Source organism: Amblyraja radiata, chromosome 2 (assembly GCF_010909765.2).
Source record: "Amblyraja radiata isolate CabotCenter1 chromosome 2, sAmbRad1.1.pri, whole genome shotgun sequence".
Taxonomy (NCBI): domain Eukaryota; kingdom Metazoa; phylum Chordata; class Chondrichthyes; order Rajiformes; family Rajidae; genus Amblyraja; species Amblyraja radiata.
Genome location: NC_045957.1, coordinates 87,542,581 through 87,562,749, shown reverse-complemented (window position 1 = coordinate 87,562,749; position 20,169 = coordinate 87,542,581). Strand labels below are relative to the sequence as shown.

The 20,169-nt window shown below is 42.3% G+C and overlaps 1 protein-coding gene across 1 annotated transcript; it reads right to left on the bottom strand.

Moving 5' to 3' along the window:
- Positions 1–238: 238 nt before the first annotated feature.
- hus1 (HUS1 checkpoint clamp component) lies at positions 239–15,838 on the bottom strand. The gene is made up of 8 exons (XM_033050091.1): positions 15,745–15,838; positions 10,034–10,161; positions 8,876–9,052; positions 7,666–7,773; positions 4,686–4,760; positions 3,567–3,666; positions 2,376–2,507; positions 239–974 (listed from the first exon to the last, which is right to left on the bottom strand). The coding sequence occupies exons 1-8, from the start codon at positions 15,794–15,796 to the stop codon at positions 892–894; spliced, it is 855 nt and encodes a 284-aa protein (XP_032905982.1). The 5' UTR covers positions 15,797–15,838; the 3' UTR covers positions 239–891.
- Between the last annotated feature and the right edge of the window lie 4,331 nt (positions 15,839–20,169).

Genomic DNA, 20,169 nt, shown 5'->3' with positions numbered 1-20,169 from the left:
GGAAGGCATGCTTCATTTGCTCAATAGCAGTGGATGGAATTGAACAGAATGCAATCATTGATGGACATTACCACTTCCAATCTTATGGTGGAAGGCATTGTCATTGATAGTTCAGCATAAAACACTGTCCTAAGGCATTTCTCCCATGCTGTCCTGGGATGTATGGGAAAAGAATATCTGGAGAATTATTTCCTCTACTTTGCTATTCAGTAACAAGCAGAGGAGACAAACAAAAGTATGAAAGGCAAATTTTGCATCACTTTTATTGCTGGAAGATAAGGAGCAGAAAATGTGAAACAAAGTGAATATGAAAACAAAGAAGATGCAGAAAATTGGAGGTGTCACTGCCGAAATACTAGCACACAAATTTGAACCAGAAACTGAACCAGAAAACATATTTCAGCAGCCAACAGTTCACAATGGGATCCAAAGTTAAAGACTGGAGAAGGCACAATATGGCAGACATATTCACTTTGTTATCCTGGAACGGAAAGAGAGCATTCCACAATTTATCAGCAAGAAGAAAACACAGACCTTTAAAACTTATTCTTTCACTTTGAAACAAGATTCGAACAGGATGATAAATAGATAACAAATAAATGTAGCTTCAACTTAAGCAGCTTTTGAACATCTACAGCCAATGAGACATTTTTCTTTCTTGCCGAAGAGTCATATTTTTGTTCACGAGTCTGAAACTTAATCAGGGTTTTTTTTTATCTTGCAATAACCTTTCCAAGATTTAAAGCGTAAAAGGTTTATATAAAATTTCAAATGTTAGCACCAATTCTCAACTAGGGGGTTCATCTTCTTAAAAGGTTGCTCACGGTTTTCAAGCAAGGATGATAATTCCACGGGAGTCCACAAGACAGTTCAATGTTGAAAGGAAACTTTTCATACAAGAGCTGGTATAAAGTACTGAAGGGAGACATCCTCGTGTAGTAAAACAAAATGTATAACTTTTTTATTCACTATATCTGCAAAATACAATCAGAGTTTTGTTAAAAATGAACCAATAACATCATGAAGTAAATCCGAAGTCATTAATGTTAAATTTGTTGTTAGAGGCATTTCAGTTATAACACCCGGTACAAATTCTTGTCCTAGTAATGTGGCAGGCAAACAATTAATAATGGCTTCTGTGATCTTTCCTTTCTACATCTGATACGCAAGTCATTGAAATAGAGAAAAAAATCATTACAAATGGAACATATGGGACAAATCCGATAATGTGTATCACAAAATCTGAGGACAAAGAAGAATTTTTGTTGTTTGAAATAGGAAAACAAGCTTCCATAGGAGGGGGAAAAAACGGGTATTAAATAAATAGAAGCAGCTATTAGTCATAATGTTTACTCCAATGTGCTACTTGTAATACATTTTTCATAATCTATCAATTCAATAAAACAAAACAAATCTTGAATTTTAAAATTCCATTAATTTACTGCTGTTGGATCATTTTTTTACCCAAAACGCATGATTTATGCCTTAAGGGTCTGTCCCACTTAGGCAACATTTGTGCGTCATGCAGGTGGCACGCAAAGATTTTGTGAATCCCCAAATCCTGGGGCGCCACGCGTGACCGCGCGTCACTGCCTACATCACCACACACCATGCGCGCGTAATGCGCGCGTCACGTGCACGTCGTGCGTCGTGACGTGTAAATGATGTCGCGTAAATGACACGCAAATGACGCCCAAGTGGGACAGGCCCTTTATCAGCAATATTGCGCACTCTTTAATCCTAAGTAGGCTGGTACAGCGTTGCACGAGATGCCATTTTAATTGATACGCGAACAGGAAATCAGATGCAATTATAAGTGTACAGTCTTGTGGCAATTCTTCTATTTAATATCTTTACATTTTTTCCACATGCTCACTGCATCCCAGGATCAACAATGTGTACAGAAAGGAAAATGGAGAATGCCTTATCTGAAAGCCAAATAATGCGATTCACTATTTTATTTAATAGATAGATAGATAGATAGATAGATAGATAGATAGATAGATAGATAGATAGATAGATAGATAGATAGATAGATATAATTTATTGCCACACAACCAGGGTTGGTGGAAATTTGGGAAATTTGGGTTGTCAGCAGCAGTACAATAATAAAGAACACACAATAAAACTGTAACACAAACATCCACCACAGCATTCATCACTGTGGTGGAAGGCACAAAAATTTGGCCAGTCCTCCTCCATTTCCTCCATGAATTAAGAGAAACTTTTACTTAAGAGTGATAAGAATGCAGAATTTGCTAGCACAAGAGAGGGTGGGTCACAAAGTTCATGATTAAGATATAAGGTATTGAAGATTCAAATACTGCAAATTCTTAGACAAAATAGATTAAAATTAAAAATAAATGTTTACTCACTACATATAGCCTTGCTTGGATTGACCTGCTGCCCAGCAAGAAATTGCAGAAGCCTCTTTATGTCGACCCTTGCTTTAGCCATATTTGTTGGATCTCTTCTTTGAAAAGAATCAGATTGGGTTCCATCTTCAACTGTTTGAAATAATATTTGGGTTTATATTTAACATTTAACCTTTTTGCTAAATGTGAATTTTAAAAATAAATTTGTTATGTGAAGTAAAACAACATATTTATCAATTTGAAATTTTTAATTTGAAGAATATCATCACTTAAAAAAAATATTATGAACATTTACAGAATTCAATGTCTATCATAGTTCAAATTGTATAAATGGCAGTAAGAAGATGTCAACAACATTTATAATTTCTCAACATCAATTTAGCAAGCAGAATTTTGAGGTGGAAAATCTCACAAACAGCCGGGACTGCCTGTTTTCTTAAAGAGATTACAAACAACAAAACAGAACTGTTAGAATGCCAGAGACCCAGTTTGTTTCTGACCTCGGGTGCTAAGGTTGAGTTTGCACATTCTCCATGCAACTGCGTGGGTTTCCTCCAGGTGCTCAAGTTTCCTCACACATCCCAAAGACATGCAGGTTTATAAATTAATTGGCCTCTGTAAATTGGCCTTTGTGTGGGGAGTGAATGAGAAAGTGGGATAGCATAAAACTAGTGTGAAAGGGTGATCAATGGCCGCATGAACTCGGTGGGCCGTAGGGTCCGTTTCCATGCTGCATCTCTAAATCAATCTAAACCTAGCACTATCTCAGAGAAATATATTTTCTACTGGGACCTGATGAAAAATTCAGAAAACAATATATAAATACCAAAATAGTACCAAGCAGTACCAAAGTAAACAGTTCGTTTATGTGGAAAATCAATACAGTTGCGCAAAACATTCACTAAGAATGACTTCTGCTTTTCAATTGGTGCCTTCAGCCAATTCTAGACTTAGCATAAATGAATGTATATTGCTTTCCCTTCATTAGCCAGGTAGAATAGCAAAGGGTGGCAAAAGAAAAGATGCTTATAAAAGCTTTTGAAATTTACTTAATGCGGTTACAGGACAAATGTGCAAACTACAATTTACTGAGTCATTCAACAATTTGACAAACTATACTGCTAAATTAACATCAACATTTTGTTTTACTTCCACAATGTGCACATTTTGTTTTTTTATTCAATTGCTTACCCCAAGGAGGATTCCCAAGTTCTTTAAAATGTGTTGTGACAGACACCAATTCAGTGTCTATTTTCAAATTCATTTCCCCATTCTGATTGGCTTCAATTACCTAAATTGCAAGAAAGAAAAACATTTTTACTCCCTTCGCCAGGTTTCTTTATGGCTGAAATGGTCCGGTCACACACACCTATCCACGCTCTGAGTTCACTGCCTTACCTGTTAGGTCTCTAGCAATGATATTGCTTAATTCAGCCTAATTCAACTTAATTCAACCATCGTTCCTTGCTCCCTGCCATGCTCCTGCCTCCTAAAAGTTGTTATTGACTTTTGCACCGATTTCTAGCCTTCCAATTGCCTCATTCGCTGCCAATCTAGATTAGAACTACACAGGTTTAAGGAGAGAAGAAATTGAAAGGAGATCCGAGATCACAGAAGGTGGTGAATATTTGGTACTGTCAGATGAGGTAATGGAGACATATACAATTACAATTTTTAATAAGCACTTGGGAAGGAAAGGAATAGAGGAACAGGAGCCTAATTCTGATAAATGGGATTAGCGTAGATAGGCATCATGATCGGCATGGAATAGATGGGCCGTAATAGATGCAGCACAGCCTGAGCCTGTGCTGCATCTTCCAATTACTCAATATTTGCAGCATAGAATGGGGTTATTCAGACCTTCAGGTTCATACTGACTTTCTATATGCACAACTCACTAACCTCTCCCCCATCCCCACCCAACACACATCCCTGGCTCTTTCTGAATATCCTTACAATTATTTTTGTCCCGACACGTATTTATCCAGTTCCCTGTTCAGCAAGTCGTACATTCCAGCTTCTAACCTTCTGCACCGCGTAAAAAATCTTTTTATCCCTTTCGTTCTTTCATTCGCATCATTTTCTACTCACAATCTCTTGTCCCTTCCAGCCATCCATATCAACTCTATTCAGATCCCTCATTATTTTATATGTCTTTCATTGTAGCTTCTTATAGGATAACAGAATAGTTCAATGATCCTTTAATACCAGCATTGTCTTCTGGAAATGTCTTAGCTGTTAAGGTGGCATTGTACTTCACAACACAGAAATGCAATGCAACAATTAATTCATATAATATAGAACACTCACAATATGGTTAGAAAGGTTCTTCATTCTTTCCACAACACTCTTCATGGTCTTCAATACTGGGAGATAAATACTGACCTTTAAAATCAACGATAAGTGGATGTAACACGTGGAAAATACAAACAATATTTTAATGCAATAAAACAAGGATGTCCCATGTAGAGGTAAATGTTAGCATAGGATCTCTGGCCTTTGATAGAAGTGGTATTCAGTAACATTGGGAGGAATTGAACATATTTTCAGCGTGAAACGGTGGTGAGAGTATTAGAGGACACATGCATTGATTAAAAATCATGGCTGAGAAGAACCTGGGATTTAACTTTACATCGGAGAAAATCTGCCATTCAATGACTTGTGATTATGTACCACCAAAATCCCTAAGCTTTTTTGAAAGGCCAAATCTGTTTCCATTCAGGCAAAATCAGTTTTATTGAACCAAAATCTATCACTTCTCATTTCCTAACATTTGACTTCTTTTTGCCATTTCTTGGTACAGCAGTATATTTTATTAATTCTCCAGTAACTTTCTTTTAAAATTGGAAGAATAATGACAATAGCAAAACACAAAGTAAAATATGAAAATCAAAGAATATTGCAAAAAAAAAAATCACTGATGTATTTGTTCATAAATATAACGTGATTATACTCTGACAATAATTAGACTCATTTGCTTGGAAGAGTTGAAAGTTTTCATGATAATTGATCACAGACCCAACATCAAAAACATCAGAGTACAGAGTAAATAAAACTGGTACTAGAAACTAACCAAGTGGAACACCTATATTTCTTGTACAGGTTGGGATTACCTGGCTTGACCTGAAATACAATCTGTCTATTTCCCTCCAAGACGCTGCAGTACTTTGGTTTTTGTTCAAGATTCCAGCATCTGCAGACTCCTCAAAGTATGCCTACCTTGAAGATGTTCAAACTAAACTAAACACTAAACTAGCAAGTTCTCCTCCTCCCTCCACAGGAGTTCTGCGAGATCCTCTCAAACTGCATCGTCTCAACGATTCCTGGTGCTCTCCAGCTCTTAGGCCATGTTCTCACCTACTACAGCCAAGTGTTCTTCCTCAGTACGCCTTCCACACGGCTTCCAGCACCGTTTCTGGGCCTCCCAGTTTGGGCTCAGCCAGGATCTCGGGTACCTAGACATCATCCAACACTTCTTGCAACAGCTTTCCTTCTGTGCCTCACGCTTTACACTCTCTGCCATGTGCTAGTATCTTCTGGCACTTTCTTTTCTCAGTTGAATTTGCAGCTTTAGATCTTGCTCTCCCAAAGGACCTCTCCACTACGTCATCCTCCACCAGTCCCATGCCTTCAACTGTCGCTTCTTCTCCAAATCTGACATCCACCAAGGACCACAAGCTCTCCCACCTCCAGGCTGAGGCCCCCACTGCCACTGGTTCCTACTTCTGTCCTAGCCACCTCTGGGCCAGGACCCCTGACACCATCCCTGCTGGATCAAGCAGGTTCCCGACACTGAAAGCATTTTCCCCATGTCTACACCACCTCTCCCCTCTGACTACCCCACTTTGTCTTCACCAGTCCCCCTGAAATCCCCTCTCCAATGAGTTCCACACCTACCGTGATGTCGAGCTCCGCTTCCGTCGCCTCCACCTCCGTGCCCATTTCTTTGGTAAGGAGTATTCACCCCTGTCCCCACCGATGACTCTTTCTCCCAGCTCCAACCTTCCTCCACCTCCTCCTGGAGTCCCCATCAGCCTTCTATCCATTCTTCACCATTTGATTTCCAGGTGTCACTTCTCCACTCCCTTCACCCAATCCAATCTTCCCCTCTTCGAACATGCAGCCCTCCGCTCATTCACTACTAATCCCAATGCTGCCATCAAATCTGCAGACAAGAGCAGTGCCATTATAGACAGGGAGACGAACCTTGACCGTGCTGAGGTCAGGCGGCAGCTCTCAGACATCACCGCATACCTAACCCCTTGACAATGACCCCACAGACGAACATCAGTCCACCATTCCCCAGACCATTACTGATCACATCACATCTGGCAATCTCCTGCTCATAGCCTCCGACCATATAGTTCCCCAATCCCACACTGCCCATTTTTTTTAGTTTAGAGATCCAGCATGGAAACAGCCCCTTCGGCCCACTGGGTCCATGCCGACCAGCGACCCCCGCAATTTAACACTATTCTACACACACTGGGGACAATGTTTACGCTTACCAAGCCAATTAACCTATATACCTGTACGTCTTTGGAGTGTGGGAGGAAACCTAAGATCTTGGAGAAAACCCCCGCAGGTCACGGGGAGAACCTACAAACTCCGTACAGACAGTACCTGTAGTCGGGATCGAACCCGGTCTCCGGCTCTACAAGCGCTGTAAGACAGCAACTCTACTGCTGCGTCACCGTGCCGCCCCTGAATTTTTCTTTCCTAAAATCTAAAAAAAGGACCGCCCTAACAGGCCCATTGTTTCTGCCTGCTCCTGCCCTACCAAAGTCATCTCTGAAACATTGTTTCGCATTACTCTTTACAGAAGCTGCCTGGTCCACTGAGTACCTCCAGTACTTTGCAGATGCTGGAATACTGAGCAAAGAACAATTGCTTGTGTATCCATACCCATTCCTTCACTATTGCTGGATGCAAATTCTGGGACTCTCCACCCAACAGCATTGTGAGAGTATCACAAAAGAAGAACTGCAGGCATTCATGGTGGTGGCTGACCATCACCAACTCAACTGCAATTAAGGAACATCATTAATGTTGTCCCTGCCAAATGTTCACACTTCAAAAAAAGGAATAAATACATTTTAAAGAAATTAGTTCTCCATCTGACTGCTATGTCACAAGGAAATTGAAACTAAACCAAATTAAAATCCAAATGCGAGTAGCACCTTCCAGCAGTGCTACCAGTAGTATTTATTATTTAGATGAAACAATTTAAGAATAAATATATTTATAGGAAATCAAAAATAAAGAAAGTGAAATACACCTCATTACTTACATCAAAATCGGGAACACTGGGTTCTTCAAAATCATTCCACAGCTTTCTGGGGATAATGCTAACAGGAATGTCATGTGTAACAATCCGAGTGTGGCTCGAGAGCGATGGCTGCATGAACAGGAAACAAGGTATGTCTAGCATTTCCAACAAATAATAGAACTAACATTTATGCACAATTGTGAAATTGCCAATAGTTTGTGTGCAGAATTCTACAACTGAAAATGTCACTTTTCCCTTACATTTGACCTCCCAAAATGCAACACTTACACTCCATCCGCTATTTCTCCGCCCATACCTGTAACTGATGTAAACCTTGTATACTTTGACAACCTTCCTCACTGTCTGCAACTCCACCAACTTTGATGGCATCTGCAAACTTACTAACCATAACACATACATTTATGTCCAAGTCACCTCACAAACAGGAGGCTGGAGTATGACCTTATAGAAGTTCAGAAAATCATGAGGGGCCTAGATAACAGCTTGTCTCTTTCCCAAGTTCGAGGAGTCCAAAACTAGCAGGCAGGTCTAAGGTGAGGAGGATAAAAATTAAAAGGGACCCCAGAGCAACATTTTCACACAAAAGGTGGCTTGCATGTGAAATGAGCTGCCAGGGAAGTAGAGACAAGTACAACTACAACTCCTAAAATACACCTGGACAGGAATGTGGATAGAAAATGTTTGGAGGGTTACGGTCGAAGCAAAGGCAAGTGGAATTAGCTAGGTTAGGCATCTTGGTTGGCATGGATTAGTGGAGCCGTTTCTGTGCTGTATAGTTCTATGACTCCATGATTCTTTGCATGTTTTGTTACGTTACACAATAACTTCCCTGCTCGTTTGATGGCTCAGCTAATGAAAGCCATATAGTGTCTGCTTTCTTCACCAACTTTAGTGATAGTTGGACTTTTACACTGAGGTCCATTGTTCCTCAATACTCATGGGAACCCTACCACTCATTCTAGTATTAGTTCTTATTCATGTTTGTTCTCCCAGAGCGCATCACCTCGCAATGAACGATATCAAGCAACATGCAAACTCAAAAAACTAAGATTTATTAAAGAACTAAACTGCAAATTTCATAAGGATACATCTTCATGATTGAAAGGTGTAAAAATGTTTATGGTCACAGTTTAGAAACCTTTAGAAATAAAAGATACGTCATATTCATCAGATGAAAACAGCTGCCGTTACAAATCTTCAAAGATCTTACCAGTTCTACAGCAATGGTAATACATGGACAGTGCTTCATGGTCAGTTTTATTTTCACAGCTTTAGCATTCTGGGAAGTTTTCAAGGACCTCGAGAAATTTTCAGGTGTTAGTTCCAGATAAATTTCATTATACTCTGCTGAAACTCCTTCAATCTGGAACTCATCAAAAAAATTACCCTGTGTATTTGAAGAAAATGCACATGTTAAATTGCTGAGATGTGCGGCAGAAATGGCCAATTCTGACATAGGAAAAAACAAGAGCTACATGAATTTTCAGTCACATTAGGTAACTGGTGGTGTCTCACGAGGACCTTTGTCGGAACAAAAATTTGCAACGATTTAGGTGAAGAAAAGCTTTTGTCAAGAACACGAAGAGAGACAGTATCATTTAGTTTTGTTTAAATATACTGCAGAAACAGGCCCTGTGGCCCATCGAGTCCACACCAATCATCGATTACCCATAAAATAGTTCTGTTATCCGATTTTCGCATCCGACACACTTGGGGCAATTTACAAAAGTTTTTTTAAAATTCATTAATTCATGTGATGTCACTAGAAACACCGACTGATGTGTTCCCCACTGCTTAATGTAATTCCCCACCTGTACATAATGGTCCAGTCTAGAGCGCCTGACGTCCAACTCTTTTGCTGGACTCACCACAGTGAAACACAAACATTCTGAACTGATGAGCTTGATGCATTTGCATCCTACTCCTCAGCTTTTCACCAGGCAGCACAAACTTAGTCATAGTCATACAGCATGGAAATTGGCCCTTTGGCCCAAGTTGTCCATGCCGACCAAGATGCCTCATCTACACTAGCCCCACCTGCCTGTATTTGGCCCATATCCGTCTGAACCTCTCCGATCCATGAACTTGCATTTCAGAGGCATTTAAAAACAGTCCAAAAGATATGCTGCAGCAGAGAGGTCAAAAGCAACAAGAGGGTTCCAGGGCAAAACCTCCAGTTTAGATGCTGTTTGGCAACACACTGCCTTGCAGAAGAATGCAGCTTCCAGTTCTCAGGTTACTAAGTTACCTTACAGGTAAATATGTAAATGTAAACGTTTGTAAATAAACAGAAATATAACGTCTCATTTAGGGTACACGAACTGGAATTATATCTGTAACCAAAACTCACATTCAATCAGCAGCTTACCTGAAATAGCTGACACCACATAGCAACGCCTCCACTCGCAACTTTGTCAGACAAGATGAAGAAAAGTTTGTCAGAAGTAAGCCTCAGAATACATGATTTTGTGAGTTTCGAGATTGTGTTCACTATACCTGTGAAAATACCAAAATGCAATGAATAAAAAACATGATATGTTATGATAATCCTCGGTCAATTTCACACTGGAAAATAGGAACGTTTCCAAAAGAAAGGGCTCTCAAATTCAGTCTGATTTCGTCCATATCCGATTCTTGTTTCACAAGAAAAATCACTGAACAATTTCAGATGCAAGCAAGACTTGTTTTCTCCTTATTCGTGCAAACTGGCATTATATCAATGAAGAGTCAAGAGTGTTTCATTGTCATATGTCTCAAATAGAACAATGAAATTCTTACTTGCTGCAGCACCACAGAATATGTATTGTACAGTAAACAATATAATAAAGAGAGCAAAATGTTGTGTGTATATATACACATACTCACAAGTGTGCACACACGCACACACACAAACAAATATATATCAGGGCTCGAAATTAGCGGTTGCCCGGTTGCCAAGGGCGACCTAAAGTGCCATCGGGCAACCTAAATGCCATGCCATTTTGCCCAGCTTGACAAGCAACAAGCTATTGTTTAATTCTGAGCGGGCCCCCCACTCTATCTCTCTCTGTGTCACTCTCCGTCTTCGCCCACCATCCGTATCCGGGTCTGTTTTCTGCTCTCCGCTCGTTCCTCATCAGCCGGCACGGCCAGCCGCCTTGCACACGCGCACTGCCACGGCCTGCACATCCTCCCCTGCACATGCGCACAACCACGGCAACTGGTCGGCGTCGGCCACTTTCTACCTCCCTTTGCATTGTGGGAGATCTGGCAGCCATTGCGGTCCGGTCACCGCCTTGCCGCGACCGCTGAAAACCAACGCAGAATCACTCCCTGGAGCTGGAACAATGAAATCCTTACTTGCAGCAGTACAACAGAATATGTAAACATAGTACTCTGTAAACAATGTTATAAACGAGAAAACAAAACAGTGTACATTTATATATGTATATGTAACTATATAAATATATATAAATATTTTAAAAAGGGTCTGAAAATGGTTCATGCACACCTTTGGAATGTGGAAGGAAACAAGATCACCCGGAGGAAACCCATGCGATCAAAGGGAAAAGGAGCAAACTCCATACAGACAGCACCCATATTCAGGATCAATTCCGGGTCTCAGGCACGTTTAGGCAGCAACTCTATGGCCAATGTACTGCCCCAGTCTTGAACTGAATTAAAACATATAGTAGCTGTCAAGGGGGACATAGAGTCACTTAGAGATTTAAGACTGAAAATGGATGGTTTCTTTTAGTTATCAACGTAAAATGTTTTGTATGTTGGAAAATAAAATATAGTGGCACAGCTGGTGGACTTGCTGTCTCACATGGCAGAGATCTGTGTTCGATCCTGTCCTCGGGCACTGTCTGTGTTGAATTGTGTTTTTAACTGGGTATGTGTGTGGGGGGCGGGGGTGGGGGAAACTTTTAAAATCTTTCCCCTGCAAGGAGAACCCGACCTTTTCCCTGTCGGGTCTCCGTTGTCGTTGGGGCCTCGCACCGTGGAACGGCCTCCAACCGGAATGACCTGGGGCTCCAGTCGCGGAGCTGCGGACTTACCGCCCGACGCGGCTGGCCGAGTTCGGAGCTGGGGGGAGCTGTGGTGGCGCGCGGCTGCGACCCGACGTCGGTATTCGGAGGCTCCAACCGCAGGTCTGGTGGACGGTGACACCGGGAGTCTGTGGGTCCCTGCTGGGAGACCGCTTTTCTGGGCTTCCGCAACGGCATCTTCTCCCGCCCGAGTTGCGGGGTTGAAAATTACCTGGAGCGGGGCCTTACATCATCGCCCGGCGCAGCTTTAAATGGCTGCGGGACTTGTTAGCACCCTCCGGGGACTCCAACACCAAGACCCGGAGCGCGGCCTTGCATCACCGCGCTTTAATGGCCGCGGGACACTTACCATCGCCCGCCGGGGGCTTTGACTCTGACATCGGGAGGAGAATGAGGAGTGCAGGGGAGAGATAAGACTTTGCCTTCCATCACAGTGAGGAGGAGATTCTCTGTAATGGATGTTTGTGTAAATTCTGTTGTGTCTTGGTTCTTTTTCTTGTGTGTATGACTGCAGAAACCAAATTTCGTTTGAACCTCAATGAGGTTCAAATGACACAAATAAATTGTATTGTATTGTATTGTATTTGCACATTCTCCCTGCAAGCGTGTGGGTTTCCTCCCACATCCCAAAGACACATTGGCTTTGTAGCTTGTCTCTGTAAAATTGCCCATAATGTGTAGGGAGTGGGTGAGGAAAGTGGGATAACAGAACTTGTGTGAATGGGTAGACAAAAATGCTGGAGAAACTCAGCGAGTGAGGCAGCATCTATGGAGTGAAGGAAATAGGCGACGTTTCGGGTCGAGACCCTTCTACAGACTGATGTCGGGGGTGGGGGGGTGTGGGGCTTAAAGGAAGAGGCGGAGACAGTAGGCTCTGAAAGAGCTGGGAATGGGAGGGGAAGGAGGGAGAAAGCAAGGACTATCTGAAATTGGAGAAGCCAATGTTCATACCGCTGGGGTATAAACTACCCAAGCAAAATATGAGGTGCTGTTCCTCCAATTTGCGGTGGACCTCACTCTAGCCATGGAGGAGGCCCAGGACAAAAAGATCGGATTCGGAATGGGAGTTGAAGTGCTGAGCCACAGGGAGATCAGGTTGGTTATTGCGAACTGAGTGGAGGTGTTGTGCGAAGCGATCGCCAAGCCTGCACTTGGTCTCACCGAGGTTGATCATACGCTGAATAATCCAACCAGAATTTTGTTTAGAAGTGGAAAGAAATAATAGAAATTGCATTCATTGCAACATGTAAAAAGAGATGAGATACGGTATTGTCATTTTGGTGCATATAATTGTGGTATGTATCATGTCTTGATTGGTGAATATGTTTAGTTTTTGACTTTATTTGAAGCAGAAATAATATGTGAATGCTTCATTGACCATAATTCTGACAGGTAACTATGCACTTCGTTCGAGCACATTATCGCACATGTCATGCAAGCCGTCTTAAATGACCACCTAAACTGTCATTTGGCAACCTAAAAAGCTGCCTAGGTTGCCCGGCTGACCACTGAGAAAAAAAGTTAAGTGAGAGCCATATACGCATACACACACAAAAAAAACAATCAGCAGCTTACCTGAAATAGCTGAGACCACATAACAACGCCTCCATATCACGTACACACACAATATATATACACATGCAATGAATGCAAATACTGTTTGCAGAGCCCATTCAATCATTATGCTTCCTCAAAGGATGATGATTTAGGGTTATGTTTATCACTGGTGGCTGGAGACTAAATTTTGAAATGGTACTAAAAAAAACAGGATCAGTAATAAAAGTTATTCTGGGATGCTTAAGAGCTATTTTGTCAGCTAAAGAATAAAACATAGAAGAAATCTGCCCTACCAGCTTTCTCCCCTCTAATCCATCCCTCTGAAGGAGGCTCGACCCAAAACATCTGTCTATTTGCTTCCAACAGGTGCTGCCCATCTTCTTCCAACAGTTTGCTTTTAGCTAAAGAATATTACCCAAGATACTGGGGAGAACTCCCATGTCGAAACTCAACATATATTCCTTTGAGAGAGTAGGGATACGACAACGCCTCAGTCCTGCACTGAAGTTGTTAAGGGCCTGTCCCACTTCGGCGATTTTTCAACGGACTGCCCTCAACTGTCAAGTTTGCGGCACTCGCCTGAAAACCAGGAACTGGAACGGCAACTGTCAGAGTGGAACACACACACGCACACAAACACACCGCAAAGGCGGGGGCCAGGGCAAGCATGGGGAGCGCTGTCTAAAATTCACACGGTGCAAAGCCAAAGTGATACAGACACACACCGCGATGAACAGGAAGGCTAAGACGGCTAGCACAGTGTATGGCAAGTCCTTTAAAAGAGGGGGGAGGGGAGAGAGGAGGGGGAAGGGGGGAGACACTTTTAAGAAGCCAGATAACTTTTAATAAGCCAGAGATACACAGCTGTGAAGTTTGGCGGGCATTTAACATTACCGGTCGGTTCTCCTTGGTTCTGAAAACTTGTGTTTACGTTATATTCCCCCCAATGAGCCAATGAAAATGCCCGGTCAGCAAAGGAGATTAACTAAACCTACCTACGACTAGCCCGACTACCTATAACTACATGTCGAACCCACTACAACTGCACCTAAGACGACAAAAGTATTGATTTTCTCCAATTTTTGGTCGCAGAAAAATTTTCAACATGTTGAAAAATTTGTGGCGACCATACTGAGGCCGCGACAAGTTCCCAGAATGCAGGAACTCCACTCGACCATGAAGACTCACCAGAGACTACCAGCGAACATGTGGCGATCATGTGGCGAGCGCAGAGTCTCCTGCACGCGCCTAAAAAGTTGCCTGAGTGGGACAGGCCCTTTAATCTTAGTGTGGACATTGGATCTAATTCAGAAAATGATCCTCAAACAAACTGGTTCAGCCTCAGACAGTAGCAAAGGCAAATGGTGGTCAGGAAATTAATAAAAGTTCCTGGAACGTCAAAATAAGGTTCAAATATAGAGCTGTGGGAAGAATAGACACAGATATGGGGTACAATAAGTTCTGAGGCTTTAAGAAATTTGAATAATTAGGTAGCACAGTAGTATGACTAGTAGAGCCACTGCCTCACAGTGCCAGAGACTCGGGTTGGTTCTTGACCTCATCAGGATCAAGTCTTGCTCTGTGGAATTTGTATATTCTCCCTGTGAAAGCATGCTTTTTCTCTTGTTTGCTCCCACATTGCAGACATGCAGGTTAATTGGCCACCGTATGTTATCTCTAAAGGAAGTGGATGTGAAAGTGAGACAACATAGAAATAATATGCAAGAAGGAACTGTAGATGCTGGTTTAAACCGAAGAGACACGCAGAAAGCTAGAGTAACTCAGCGGGACAGGCAGCATCTCTGGAGAGAAGGGATGGGTGCCGTTACGGGTCGAGACCAGACTAATGTGAACAGGTGATCAATGGTTGGTGTGGACTCGCTAGGCCTAAATGTCTGTTTCCATGTTGTATATTTCAATTCAATCAATTCAACTTCGGCAGCACTTTACAAGGAAGGAAGCACTTCCAAATACTCAACATCTCTGGTCGCTCAACAATTTCAAACAAGACAGTAGGAGTGGGAAACGATTGGGTTTACTGGAGTAGAGAGGGGCAGGATGCAAAAGGAATTCGTGGCCAGTAAAAGGTTGAAGATGGGATTCAAAGGCGGGTCAATCCGAGACAGAAACATGACTTGGACGTAACGGACACTGCCTGGACAGAGTAGAGTTTGCAACAAGTGAAGCCAAAGTGGGTGTATTCTCGAGAAACAAGGACCTGCGGCTGATGCTTTAAACCAAAAAAGACACAGGGTGCTGGAGTAACTCAGCAGGTCAGGCAGCATCTCTGGAGAACATGAATAGGTGACATTTGTTAAGACTCATCAATCGCCTGTTACGGTTCTCTAGAGACGCTGAGTTACTGCAGCACCGGCTTGTGTCTCTCTGAGCGGCATCTTGTACTGTAGCACTGAGAAGTAAACCGTGAGCGGGCACCAGGTGTCCCTTGCACCGACAGCAGGAGAAGGCGACTTGTCCATGCGCCACTTACGGGTGAAATGGTTCAAACAAGCGACGTCCACGATCTTTGCTCGAAACTTCATCGCTGCGGCTTCCTCTTCCGGCCGCGCCTCCCGCCAGCGGGCGTCACTTCCGCCCACACGGAGGCAGCGACGTGTTGCCATGGCGACGGCTGCCGGCCTGGAGTCGGCCTGGAGTCGGGGCCGTCATGTCAGGGTCAGCAAATGCTGCGGCGCACAGAGTCGTGGAGCAACTCAGCGGCCCTCTCCCTCTACCTGAGAGCGCCCATTTCTCGTACTGTCACCCTGCGCAATTCCCCTCCTCCGTGCTCTCATCTCCCATCCCCCTCTTCCCTCCCAAATGGCTTTTACATTTTACTCTTCTCTTTATCTATGTGTCACCATTTTGTCTCCTTTTTTCCATCTCTCATCTGGCAATCCGCACTCCAACCCACCCCCACACCTCCTCGCCCGCAGCACACCCCACATCTCTCCTGTATCCAAATATCACTTGTGTAGAAGGAAGGAACTGCAGATGCTGCTTTAAATCGAAGGTAGATACAAAATGCTGGAGTAACTCAGCGGAACAGGCAGCATCTCTGGGGAGAAGGAATGCGTGACGTTTCGGACCGAGACCCTTCTTCGGTCTGAAGTTACGCCAGCATTTTGTATCTAACTTCCAAATATCACTTGCCTGGCTTTGTTCCCCTCCCCCTTGCAATGTTTGAGTAACATTTCCCGATCCGAAAATCACCTGTCCATTTTCCATCACAGATGCTGCCTGACCTGCTGAGTTACTCCAGCACTTACTTTGCTCAAGTTTAGGGAGCCACACGAGAACATGCGGCAATGAGAACTCGGGAACCAGAGGCAATGAGGGGTAACACAAGGTTATTGGATAATCAGGAAAAGATGTAATACAGGTTTATTGAAACGCTTGGCAGACACTCTGCATTACGATCATCAGATCATACTGATACTTAGGATGGAGGAAATGTGATAACCACATTAGTATGGGTTCACCTTGCACAAGGGTGTAGAGTGGCACACCAATGATCGAAAGACGGGCAAACGGAACCTGCCTTGTGGTCACATATTTCGGTCCGCGAAATAAATTGAAAGAACAGAAAAGGTTGAAGGAAGGTTCACAATGATCAAAGATAGACACAAAGTGCTGGAGTAACTCAATGGGACAAGCAGCATCTCTGGAGAGAGAGAATGGGTGATGTTTCGGATCGAGACCCTTTAGACTGAGAGTCAGGGGGGAATCGAGAGATATAGACGGTAATGTAGAGATATATAACAAATAAATTAAGGATATGCAAAAAAGTAAAGTTGATAAAGGAAACAGCCTATTGTTAGCTATTTGCTAGGTGAGAAAGAGAGGCCGGTGCAACTTGGGTGGGGGAGGGATGGAGAGAGGGAATGCAGGGGTTAATTGAGGTTATAGAAATCAATATTCATACCATGTTGTAAGTTGCATAATGATCAATCTGATTGCATGGTCCAGGCCAGGACACTGAATGCTTGTCCTTTGATCATCTGCTGGCATGCATGGTGATGACACAGCACCAGATTCAAAATAGAGGATTATTGACCCCAAGATTAGTGGCAATGCAAAACTGACAACAAATATTTAGATAGCTTTTGCACAGTTGAATATTATTCAGTTGTGTTGACATTGGGAAAGAGATATCATTGGAAGTTTATACATAGTACAGCACATGAATAGGCACCCACCACCCCCCTGCACCCCGGCAGTGTGTTACAGCCCCACCACTCTCTGTGCAAAAAACTATTTATGGAGTAATTCAATGGTTGCATTCACTGAAGAAAACCAGAACAAAGAAAAAAATAATTAATTTCTCATAAACCTTTGCGTTTAATATTAAGAAATTGGTGGCAAAACAAAACTAACTGTGAGATGTTGAACTTACTGTAATTGGGCATAGAGGATATTCCTGTGGCACTTTTTCCTGATTCTTTTTCAGTAAGACTCTAAGTAGAATGACCTGAGACTCATTGCAAGCCAGGTGGCAGTGTTTGCAGTCAGGTTCAATGACTTCTGAACCTTGCATCATAGGATTGCAAGAATGTTGCACTGGAACTCACACGGGAATTTATTGGAATTTAGAAGGATAAGAGGGGATCTTATAGAAACATATAAAATTCTTAAAAGATTGGACAGGCTTGATGCTGGAAAAATGTTCCCGATGTTGGGGGAGTCCAGAACCAGGGGCCACAGTTTAAGAATAAGGGGTAGGCCATTTAGGACTGAGATGAGGAAAAACATTTTCACCCAGAGAGTTGTGAATTAGTGGAATTTTCTGCCACAGAATACAGTGGAGGCCAATTCACTGGATGTTTTCAAGAGAGATTCGATTTAGCTCGTTGGGCTGTAGGAATCACGGGATATGGGGGGAAAGCAGGAACGGGGTACTGATTTTAGATGATCAGCCATGATCATATTGAATGGTGGTGCTGGCTCTAGGGGCTGAATGGCCTACTCCTGCACCTATTTTTCTATGTTTCTATGTTTGCAGTCACCTGACATGAATGCACATGACCAATTGGGGCACTGGAAAAGGATATGAGGCACAAAATATAAATGACAGCTGATCGTAAGTGTGATGCTGGTATTAATTTACAAAATAAAGATTATGTGATTGCTGCCTCCTGAGAAGATTGGAGAAGTGAATATTATTGAAAGCAAGGTCAAGGGTTGAGGGTTGATTGTAACTCAAGGGTTTGAGTACAATGACTGTAACAAGCAGATTGCGCAGACGTCAATGGGCACGACGCTGAAAGGATTAAATATTTATCTGCCAGGTAAGTATTTACAAACTATTTGTATAATTTTATGAACTTAATTTTATGATGTATTTTCTAAAGTAAGAGAGTTGATCTGGTAAGGAGAAGGACATATTAATATTGGGCAACATTTTGAGGTTGAAGGTGAAATGAACCACAGAAGTTGGGAAGGAACACAACTGAAGGAACTAATGGCTGTATATTTGGGGTTTATGTTTTAGTTTCGGAGATACAGCATGGAAGCAGGCTCTTCATGCTGTTTATGCTGTCCATTGATCACTCCTTCACACTAGTTCGACATCATCCCACTTTCTCGTCCACTCCCTTCACACTAGGAGCAATCTACAGCAGCAAATTAAACCTACAGACCCACATGTCTAGGATGCGGGTAGAAACAGGAGCACCTGCAGTCACAGGGAGAATGTGCAAACGTCATACAGACAGCACCCAATGTCAGGATCGAACCCTGGTCAAAGGTCAAAAGGTCAAAAACTTTATTTGCCATTTGTGCTTACACACATAGGAACTCTTGTGTGGCTATTCAGAGAGTCAAGTCAAGTCAAGTTAAAAATTTAAAATTAAAAATTAAAAAAAAATTAAAAAGACACACAGAAGACACATAATCCATAAAAAACACATACCACTCCAGAAATAAAAAAAGAAAATGCCTAAAACCCTATACAAAGGGGAAAGTGAGAGCATTGTAACTTGCACAAACCCTATATCAGGACATCAGTTCATTTTGTTTTGTTTTGGCCAAGAGTCTCACTGTTGCAGGGAAGAAGCTCTTAAAAAAGCGTGTTCTATTTGTGGCGATACTGTCCGCTCGTCTGTGCCTGAGGTTGTATGTGCAGTTTTTGTGTTTGAGCAGGGAGTGAGCTGGATGTAGTGTGTCTCTGATGATTCTCTGGCAATATGAGGCAGCAGTTCTAATAGCTGTGACGCTGAGTAAGTTGCTGTTTGCAAGTAATCATGGAAACCTGGGAGTGTCTGTTTTTAGGGTTAAATGACTGTTAAATGTAAATGTCTAATGTTTAAGTTGGGAAGTAGATGTGATAACTGAGAGACTTGAAGCAAAAGAGAATATTAAGTGAGACAATCAGATAAATATTTTGTTAACTCAGTAGTAAAGTGTTGAGCTCCAAATGCAACAGTTGTTAGGTAAAAGCCTTGGAACAAAGTTGATTTCCAACAACTTTTTTTTCAACAAGTTTCAATCACCAGTTTTCATAGAAATTAAGATCAGTTCCACCTCGGTTAGGACTAAAATCACTGTTTATCAACCAAAATTAACATTGGATGCTTAAGTCACGAAGGAAAGGATGAATTTAAGATACGATTTTATCTTTAAATTCCTGCCTGTTTCAACGAATGCAATCAACCTGGTGTGCACAATCAAATAAGATTAAATAGAACAAGTTGTCCTACAACTTTAGGCTGTGCATGCCATGTGCAAGAAGAAGAAGATTTACTTCATAAAGTCAAAGCAGTTATTTTCTTAGGTAGGATTCATGGCTGGCACTGAGTTTTTTTTAAATTTCAGAAGCGTTTTAAGAGAGAGTTAGATTTAGCTCTTCGGGCTAACGGAATCAAGGGATATGGGGAAAAAGCAGGAACGGGGCACTGATTTTGGATGATCAGCCATG

What these genes read in the sequence shown, in the direction of transcription:
- hus1 (XM_033050091.1), bottom strand. Translation starts at nt 15,796, where the DNA reads ATGAAGTTTCGAGCAAAGATCGTGGACGTCGCTTGTTTGAACCATTTC. An exon ending in TTGTTTGAACCATTTCACCC is followed by an intron (nt 10,162 to 15,744) that starts GTAAGTGGCGCA and finishes GTATTTTCACAG; the next exon opens with GTATAGTGAACACAATCTCG. An exon ending in AGAACCTTTCTAACCATATT is followed by an intron (nt 3,667 to 4,685) that starts GTGAGTGTTCTA and finishes CTTGCAATTTAG; the next exon opens with GTAATTGAAGCCAATCAGAA.